General features: G+C 43.8%; 1 protein-coding gene across 1 annotated transcript; it reads right to left on the bottom strand.

Moving 5' to 3' along the window:
• Positions 1–1,943: 1,943 nt before the first annotated feature.
• Positions 1,944–6,249, bottom strand: LOC129822549 (uncharacterized). Its single transcript, XM_055880853.1, has 2 exons — positions 6,241–6,249; positions 1,944–3,074 (listed from the first exon to the last, which is right to left on the bottom strand). Exons 1-2 carry the CDS (start codon positions 6,247–6,249, stop codon positions 1,944–1,946), a joined length of 1,140 nt encoding a protein of 379 aa, XP_055736828.1.
• Between the last annotated feature and the right edge of the window lie 4,145 nt (positions 6,250–10,394).

The raw sequence follows: 10,394 nt of genomic DNA, 5'->3' as shown, positions 1-10,394 counted from the left end.
GTCATATAATAGCGAAGAGGAGTGACAGGAAGTGTTACTGTAATAACCCTGTCTCTGCATGTAAACATGCTCTCCATCACTCACTCTTTTATGACTGTCAAGCCTGCCCCCCCCGCACTCGAAGGTGCAAGGCTTCCCAGGTATTACGCACTCCTGCCACCATCATTACGCACAACTGCTTTCCCCCCATCACGCGCATCAGTGATTATTGGACTCACCTGGACTCAGTCACCTCTGTCATCACCTCCCCTATATCTGTCAATTGCCCCGCTCTGTTCACTGCTCTGTTCCCTGCTTCAGCATTGATTGTCATATGTCCTTGTATACCCGTATGCTGACGCTGTTCCTGCCTTGTTCAATGTCTGTTCCGATTAAGTGTTTGACTCCCCGTACATGCTTTTCCAACTACAGTGTCGGACCTTACACTCTCTCGCTCTCGCTCGATCTCTCTCTGTCTTGCCCTCTCTCGTTCTCGCTCTCACTCTCTCGCTCTCACTCTCTCTCTCTCGCTCTCTCTCCGATATGTATGAGAATGACCAGTACCTACTGATCTCATTCACAGCTGCGTTGGTGAGTTGACGTGTCACCTGGTTTGGGACTAGACAATCCTTTCACTGTCTAGCTACTTGACCATCACTCAAAATCACTTGTTTTGGTTATGGATTGGAGTGAATGGGAACTAGTAACAGTTGAAGGACCAAGTGTCTCTTTTTCCTGGGGTTGGGGTGAATAAAGTTCAAAGTTCAATAAAGTTAGGTTCAACCAGAAACCACTCTTTACTAACCAGGGTTCTCTGTTTTATTTGTGATCGGCAGAAACTCAGTCATTGCTTGGACCAATGGGGATCACACTCACACACTCACACACTCACACACTCACACACACACTTTGGTAGCCAAACATCTGTGGCTGTCCTCTGCCTGCCATCAGACCCATTCCAAAACAATTTCACTGATAAGACAGAGCCTGTGTGTGTACGTGTGTGTCTGGTCCATTTTCGACAGTCAGATGTTGGAGGAGGAGTCAGGCAATGAGGACAGTGCTGGGTAATATGCACGTTGGATGGATATTTTTGTGAGTGAGCCCTGTTTGCACGAGCTAGTTAATCAGAACAGCCACAGCACAGAGCAGCTCCTTCTGGTGATTTAATCCCACAAATAATCCTGATAATGATAAACATGGCGAGAATGGAGCCAGAATGGACCAGAGCACAGCCATGAGCTCAACTCATCTACAAATGTTTATCAGTCCAGCCATAGAAAGTTCATAGGTCAATGGGTTGGAATGTGTGTCTTTCTGTGTGTCTTGGTAAGTAGGTTGTAGAAGGGGTGGTAGTGTAGCATTACCCTTTAAAGAGGTCTCTACTTTGTAGTAGTGTGCTTGACCTGTAACAGTACTGTTGTTTCATTGGTTCAAATACAACTCCAACTGTTTACATTTAATTTTCAATCATCATGATACACTGTTTACATTTACTATCAATCATCATGATATAATGTTTACATTTACTATCAATCATCATGATATAATGTTTACATTTATTATCAATCATCATGATACACTGTTTACATTTACTATCAATCATCATGATATAATGTTTACATTTACTGTCAATCATCATGATATACTGTTTACATTTTCTATCAATCATCATGATATAATGTTTACATTTACTATCAATCATCATGATATACTGTTTACATTTACTATCAATCATCATGATATACTGTTTACATTTACTATCAATCATCATGATATAATGTTTACATTTACTATCAATCATCATGATATACTGTTTACATTTACTATCAATCATCAGGATATAATGTTTACATTTACTATCAATCATCAGGATATACTGTTTACATTTACGATCAATCATCATGATATACTGTTTACATTTACTATCAATCATCATGATATAATGTTTACATTTGCATTTGCTATTTGACCTTTTTCTCCTTTTGATCTTTCTCCCTGGTCCTCCTGTCGCCCCAGAACACCCTGACCTGCCATATGCTGTTCTGCCGGTGGATGAGAGGCTGACCCTGGGTGTGGTGAAGAAGTAGGGGAGGTGAGGTGAAGGTGTTGGGGAGGTGTGGAGGAGGTGTATGGGAGGTGTGGTGAAGGTGTTGGGGAGGTGTGGAGGAGGTGTATGGGAGGTGTGGTGAAGGTGTTGGGGAGGTGTGGAGGAGGTGTATGGGAGGTGTGGTGAAGGTGTGGGGGAGGCTGAATCTGGTTGTGGTGAAGTTGTGGGGGAGGCTGAACCCGAGTTGTTGTGTGGGGGTGGTGAGGTGAAGGTGTGGTGGAGGTGGGGGGAGGTGTTGTGAAGATGTGGGGGAGGTGTGGTGAAGGCATGGGGAAGGCGTGGGGGAGGTGTGGTGAAGGTGTGGTGAAGGTGTGGTGAAGGCATGGGGGAGGTGTGGTGAAGGCATGGGGAGATGTGGTGAAGGTGTGGGGGAGGTGTGGGGAAGGCATGGGGGAGGTGTGGGGAAGGCATGGGGAGGTGTGGTGAAGGTGTGGGGGAGGTGTGGTGAAGGCATGGAGAGGTGTGGTGAAGGCATGGGGGAGGTGTGGGGTAGGTGTGGTGAAGGCATGGGGAGGTGTGGTGAAGGTGTGGTGGAGGTGTGGTGAAGGCATGGGGGAGGTGTGGTGAAGGCATGGGGGAGGTGTGGTGAAGGTGTGGGGAGGTGTGGGGGAGGTGTGGTGAAGGTGTGGTGAAGGCATGGGGGAGGTATGGTGAAGGTGTGGTGAAGGCATGGGGGAGGTGTGGTGAAGGTGTGGTGAAGGCATGGGGAAGGTGTGGTGAAGGCATGGGGGAGGTATGGTAAAAGCATGGGGGAGGTGTGGTGAAGGTGTGGGGGAGGTGTGGTGAAGGTGTGGGGGAGGTGTGGGGGAGGTGTGGTGAAGGCATGGGGGAGGTGTGGTGAAGGTGTGGTGAAGGCATGGGGAAGGTGTGGTGAAGGCATGGGGGAGGCTGAACCTGGGTGTAGTGAATGTGTGGGGGAGGTGTGGGGGAGGTGTGGTGAAGGGGCCAGGAGCGTTCCAATCACAAAAGTGACAATACGAGATGGCTTAGAAACAGAGAACAAGATCACCACAAATCCACACCACCACTGAGGTGAGACATACAACACCGAAACACACCGCACCAAGACACACCACACCACACCACAACACACCACACCAAGACACACCACACCACACCACACCACACCACACCACACCACAACACACCAAAAAACACATCACACCAGACCAAAACACATCACACCAAAACACAACACATCACACCAAAACACACCAAAACACACCACTCCAAAATAAACCACAAAACACCACACCAAAACACACCACCCCACACCAAATACACCACACTCATGAAAACACACCACTCCAAAACATACCTCAGCACACCAAAACACACCAAAACATACCAAACCCCACCACAACACAACACACACAGAACAAACAAATATTATTTTCAGTAGACATGGGTAAGGATAAAATAAAATGCACCGAATACAATGTTACCTTACCGTGAGAATGCTTACTTAAAAGCACTTAACCAAAAATGCACTTCAAGGGAATAGTTAAGACATTTTTTACTAGATAAATTAAACAAAAAAAAGTAACACAAGAAAATGACTCAACAATAACGAGGCTATATACAGGACGTCTCTGTACCGAGTCAATGTGCGGGGGTACAGGTTAGTTGAGGTCTTTGTAAAGTGACTATGAATAGATCATAAACAGCGAGTTGGAGCAGTGTAAAAACAAGGGGGGGTATCAATGTAACTAGTCCGGGTGGCCGTTTAATTAATTGTTCAGCAGTCTTATGGCTTGGGGGTAGAAGCTGTTAAGGAGCCTTTTGGTCCTAGACTTGGTGCTCTGGTACCGTTTGCCGTGCGGTAGCAGAGAGAACAGTCTATGACTTGGGTGACTGGAGTCTTTTAATTTTGGGGGGGGATTTCCTCTTGTAAGGGCATGATTGTCTGTATAAGACAGTTTACAAATAATTGTAAAGATGCAGAGCTGATAAAGAAGAGCATGTCTTCTCAGAGATCTATTCTCCCCCCCCCCCAGTAAGTCTTTGACTTTGGGCCAAGCACATTGTGCCGCTGGCTGTCTTACAGCAGTGACTAGACTGTAGGCTTAGAATTGGACCCATCCCTCTTCACCTCTCCACAGTGTCTGCTAGTGGATGGGTGATCATCTGCCAGAACAAGATGTCTGCCATGACTCATCATCTAATAGCTGTAACCAGGGAGGTCACCTTGTGGTTCCTTTGTCATAAACATGAGCTACGAGCAGGAGGAGCAGCCAGAGGAAGTTGCCCAGAGAGTACAGGAAGTGTAAGACAATACTAATCAACAGCAGAGGAGATGGATGGCAGTAGTAAGACGATCACCGAGGGCAGAAGGAACGGATGGTTAGAGGACACGTTTGGAAGATGACATTTTGTCTGTATCCTCATTTACCCTGTGATAAAGAGTCTTTATTTGGAGGTATATTGTATTCACTCCGACTATCAACACCTTGTAACCGATAGCGACACACTCCATAAATAATAATTTGAGAGGGAACATAAGAGACTGACAGGCACAGACTCAGAGAGATGCAGTAGTCATGTATTTGAATAAATGGTATTGGCAGCAGCAGCCCATCCATTCATCTCCTTTAGTGTTTTTACACTGGATAACAAGTTCAAATAACAGGCTGTTCCATATCTCTTTACAATGTTAGTGTTAGGTTGCCCATTGCTACACACACACGCACACACACACACACTCCTATGTATGTGTGCGGTGCCGTTTTGCAGGGAAGCTCTAATCATAGTGAATTATATTTTTCTGTGGAATCTGCAGGTTTGAAGCTCAGATTGCATGGAACTATAATCATAGTCTGTAATCACCATGATACATATTATATCTGAAGGGTTTGTGTCTCCACTATCTACCCATTTTCACATTTGCTTTCCCCAAACAGGAGTGGTGAAAATTACTATTTTGTTAGTATGTCCTGTGAGTTCTCAGAGTTCTGATCATGCCGTGTGTGTGTGTGTGTGTTTACATGCCGTGTGTGTGTGTGTGTGTGTTTACATGTCCATGTGTGTGTTTACATGTTGTATGTGTGCGTTTACATACTGTGTGTGTGTGTGTGTGTGTGTGTGTGTGTGTGTGTGTGTGTGTGTGTGTGTGTGTGTGTGTGTGTGTGTGTGTGTGTGTGTGTGTGTGTGTGTGTGTGTGTGTGTGTGTGTGTTTGTACTAAATCCTCCATGCAATGCATTGTATGTGATCATCAGTGTGGTGATGAGAGATGAGTTTGGAATGATAGTGTGTTTTCTTCTAGGAGCTGATTGCTGATGCCACTGCCTTATCAGTCCGCGTGGACCAGGGCTTCACGCTCATGTGGGAAACCAACATCTCATCAGATTCACATAAACAGTGCACTGCCAGAGAAGGTGTTATTTAAATTATCACAATTCACCATTTTCTGTTTAAATGTCTCATATAATTGTCAGTTATGTGTAACATAAATCAACTAAACTGAAATGTGTTTTTTTTTATATTAAAATAAATCTTATTTTGAATGTGTTCATTTTACCATGGAACTGGGAGGGGCCAGAAGGCATTATACACCATTGAGATCTGTGTCATTTACACTTCTCTGCTGGAGTGGAACTAAGGGCTGCACCCTTTCAGTGTCGGAGTGTAACGCTAATTAGGGAAGGATGCAGTGTGTGTGTGTGTGTTTGTATTAGGAATGGAATTAGATCCTAATTATTGTTCTCAACTGCAGCGAGTCATCTACCTGAGCATCACACATCATTAAACTCCCATATAACGATACAATAATCAATTATTCATTCTGCTGTAAACATAATAATATATATTTTGCCACTGGGACCTATGTGGGTCTATGTGTTTGTAGGGGTGGTTGAGAGGAAAGGGGTTTTGTCACCGTGACACACTGACTGCGAGACACTGACGAATATTCAGGCAGATCGGTCAAGAGTGATTGGACGTCTATCCATGTCCTGAGGACATTAGGAAATGCCTTCACAATTGGCCCCTAGGAGAACAGTTAGTACTTCTAAGTAGGTTAGGGTTTTGCTAGGGTGTTGTGGATGGTCGTAATCCCTTGACTCTGAATCAGAAGGTTTAACGTTGAATCCCAGCGAACAGCACATGTTTTAAATTGCTATATGTTAACACTATTCAAAATCCTAACCCTGACCTTGACCATTCCGAATGAGTGCCAAAACATAATATTTTAACTGTATCCTAAACCTTAACGGTTAACTTTCTAGATTTTACGTTTGGAGCCATTTCAAAATTTGACATTTGGAGTAAACGTGAATAAACTTCTAATTCTACAGTGAGACTGTTGGAATAATATAATGGTCTGTCTGTCTGTCTGTCTGTCTGTCTGTCTGTCTGTCTGTCTGTCTGTCTGTCTGTCTGTCTGTCTAGATGGCGTGTGTGTGTGTGTGTGTGTGTGTGTGTGTGTGTGTGTGTGTGTGTGTGTGTGTGTGTGTGTGTGTGTGTGTGTGTGTGTGTGTGTGTGTGTGTGTGTGGGAGGATAATGTTTTGGGTTTATTACAAGAGAAAGAGCACAGTCAGAACAACTATTCAATTAGCAGCACTGTCAGGAACACCTATTCAATTAGCAGCGCTGTCAGGAACACCTATTCAATTAGCAGCACTGTCTGGAACACCTATTCAATTAGCAGCACTGTCTGGAACACCTAATCAATTACCAGCGCTGTCAGGAGCACCTATTCAATTAGCAGCACTGTCAGGAACACCTATTCAATTAGCATCACTGTCTGGAACACCTATTCAATTAGCAGCACTGTCTGGAACACCTATTCAATTAGCAGCACTGTCTGGAACACCTATTCAATTAGCAGCACTGTCAGGAACACCTATTCAATTAGCAGCACTGTCAGGAACACCTAATCAATTACCAGCGCTGTCAGGAGCACCTATTCAATTAGCAGCACTGTCAGGAACACCTATTCAATTAGCATCACTGTCTGGAACACCTATTCAATTAGCAGCACTGTCTGGAACACCTATTCAATTAGCAGCACTGTCTGGAACACCTATTCAATTAGCAGCACTGTCAGGAACACCTATTCAATTAGCAGCACTGTCAGGAACACCTATTCAATTAGCAGCACTGTCTGGAACACCTATTCAATTAGCAGCACTGTCTGGAACACCTATTCAATTAGCAGCACTGTCAGGAACACCTATTCAATTAGCAGCACTGTCAGGAACACCTATTCAATTAGCAGCACTGTCAGGAACACCTATTCAATTAGCAGCACTGTCTGGAACACCTATTCAATTAGCAGCACTGTCTGGAACACCTATTCAATTAGCAGCACTGTCTGGAACACCTATTCAATTAGCAGCACTGTCTGGAACACCTATTCAATTAGCAGCACTGTCAGGAACACCTATTCAATTAGCAGCACTGTCTGGAACACCTATTCAATTAGCAGCACTTTCTGGAACACCTATTCAATTAGCAGCACTGTCTGGAACACCTATTCAATTAGCAGCACTGTCTGGAACACCTATTCAATTAGCAGCACTGTCAGGAACACCTATTCAATTAGCAGCACTGTCAGGAACACCTATTCAATTAGCAGCACTGTCTGGAACACCTATTCAATTAGCAGCACTGTCTGGAACACCTATTCAATTAGCAGCACTGTCTGGAACACCTATTCAATTAGCAGCACTGTCTGGAACACCTATTCAATTAGCAGCACTGTCTGGAACACCTATTCAATTAGCAGCACTGTCAGGAACACCTATTCAATTAGCAGCACTGTCTGGAACACCTATTCAATTAGCAGCACTGTCTGGAACACCTATTCAATTAGCAGCACTGTCAGGAACAGCTATTCAATTAGCAGCACTGTCAGGAACACCTATTCAATTAGCAGCACTGTCTGGAACACCTATTCAATTAGCAGCACTGTCTGGAACACCTATTCAATTAGCAGCACTGTCTGGAACACCTATTCAATTAGCAGCACTGTCTGGAACACCTATTCAATTAGCAGTACTGTCAGGAACACCTATTCAATTAGCAGCACTGTCTGGAACACCTATTCAATTAGCAGCGCTGTCAGGAACACCTATTCAATTAGCAGCACTGTCAGGAACACCTATTCAATTAGCAGCACTGTCTGGAACACCTATTCAATTAGCAGCACTGTCTGGAACACCTATTCAATTAGCAGCACTGTCAGGAACACCTATTCAATTAGCAGCACTGTCTGGAACACCTATTCAATTAGCAGCACTGTCTGGAACACCTATTCAATTAGCAGCACTGTCTGGAACACCAGGCACCACCCAGTGTTTTGGGGAACACTGCTTTATCTGGCCTGGTTGTTTGTACACACACACACGCACACACACACACACACACACACATGCACACGCAAACAGAAGGGAGACCTCTGACTATGCTTTACATTCAAATGTCCTTTTTCTGCTGAAGCATACTGGGCATTCTTCACTAGAGATCATCCACCTTGATCCAATCTCAGATGAATCAATATGCTTCCTCTAAAACCGTACCGCCAACCGTTTAATCTGGAGTAACAACTTGTCTGTGTTATTGAGATGAATGAGTGACAGTTGGTGGGAAAAATAATAAACTGTTAGAATGTAAATAAAATAAAAAAAACTGTAGAATGAAAACACTGTGATGTCATCAAAGCTTTCACGTGAGTCTGAGTGGTGTTCTCTTATCTATTTTCCACACTGTATATATATATGGTGTGTGTGTGTGTGTCTGTGCTCTCCCTCTCTCTCTCTCCATCTCTTCTCACACTCTCACGCTCTCCCTCTCGCTCTCTCTCTACCTCTCCCTCACATGTACTCATGTGGTGTGTAGACCGGCTTTAACTTGTCTTCAATGGGGCTCATTAATCATTTCCATAAAATACTCTACTGTAAATTGTTTTGGATGTATTGTTTTAAAAACCCAATAATGTTGCGGGTCCATCAGACAGGCAAACATTGTGTGAAAAATATTGGGCTCCCGAGTGGCGCAGTGGTCTAAGGCACTGCATCTCAGTACAAGAGGCATCACTACAGTCCCTGGTTTGAACCCAGGCTGTATCACATCCAGCCGTGTTTGGGAGTCCCACAGGGCGGCACATTTGGGTCCCAATTCTCCCAGCGTTGCACGGGTTGGGCCGGTGTAGGCCGTCATCGTAAATAAGAATGTGTTCTTAACTGACTTGCCAAGTTAAATTTAATAAATTCAAAAGCTCATTTCTACCCCGAAAGTTATGTAGGCCATAAGAAAAGGATTGAGTATTTATTGACCGAAGCCCTTTCAGATTTTTGTTTTTAATTCATAAAAAAAAAAAGATTTCAATTTTGACATTATGGTGTATTGTGTGTAGGCCAGTGACAAACAATCTTAGATTAATCCGTTTTAAATTCACAACTAAATGTGAAATAAGTCAAGGGGTGTTGAAAACTTTTTAAAGCACAGTAAATATGTACAACTTGTTTTTTACTCATTAGGATTATGTAGCGTACCGTTTTTAATCGTTTGTATGTTTTTCTCCTTTCAGAAAACAGCAGCTGATTCAAAGGTGGTTTGGCATATTTTAAAACACTTCCAGACTAGAAGCTGAAAGGATATTGTTGTGCATCCTCTGCTGAAGTAGGCAAACGAGGAGGTGAACATACTCCGTTCATCCTTCTAATGAGTGACACTCTCCTCAACCACTCAGTTTCCGTGTCACGGAAGAGAGGAGGAGGAAGGAGTCAAGGAAAGGACAGACTTTTTACCCAAATGAGAATCTCCCAAAGATTCATAGCCTTGGCTGCCCTGAAAGCTTTGTGATCTACTCCAGCAGGGGAGGCCAATTTTTCATCTGTCTTTCATCATTTCAAAATATTCTCTTTGTCTAAATCCTGATTTGATGTTTTATAGATCGTTGGCCAGATGAACTAGCAGATAACATTGTATCCCTTTGCCTTCTTTTCCCGACAGAGATCTGTCGTCCATTTGTCACAGTTTCAGTGTGATACCAACCTTGGGTTAACTCGGCATCAGGCTCCAGTTGTTTTGTTTGAATGTCTCTGGTTGCCATTCACTATGACACATGTACTTCTTCTTATATTTTTGATATCTGGTCAAAGACAGAGGGAGAAGCACCAGGGAACTGAAAGCCTGTTAAGCTGTCACCTACTATCAGAAGTTGTTGGACTCTCAGGCTTTGTCTGAAACTGTAAGCTTATATATGTCATCAGAAATAAAAAGAGATGGCACACAGAGATTATACTATTCCTTTGGCTTCTCTCGCTCTCTCTTTCATTCTTTCATATCTCCATCACCCGTCA

Source organism: Salvelinus fontinalis, chromosome 24 (genome assembly GCF_029448725.1).
Source record: "Salvelinus fontinalis isolate EN_2023a chromosome 24, ASM2944872v1, whole genome shotgun sequence".
Lineage (NCBI taxonomy): Eukaryota > Metazoa > Chordata > Actinopteri > Salmoniformes > Salmonidae > Salvelinus > Salvelinus fontinalis.
Note: the sequence above shows the minus strand (reverse complement) of the source record. Positions and strands in the feature narration are given on the sequence as shown.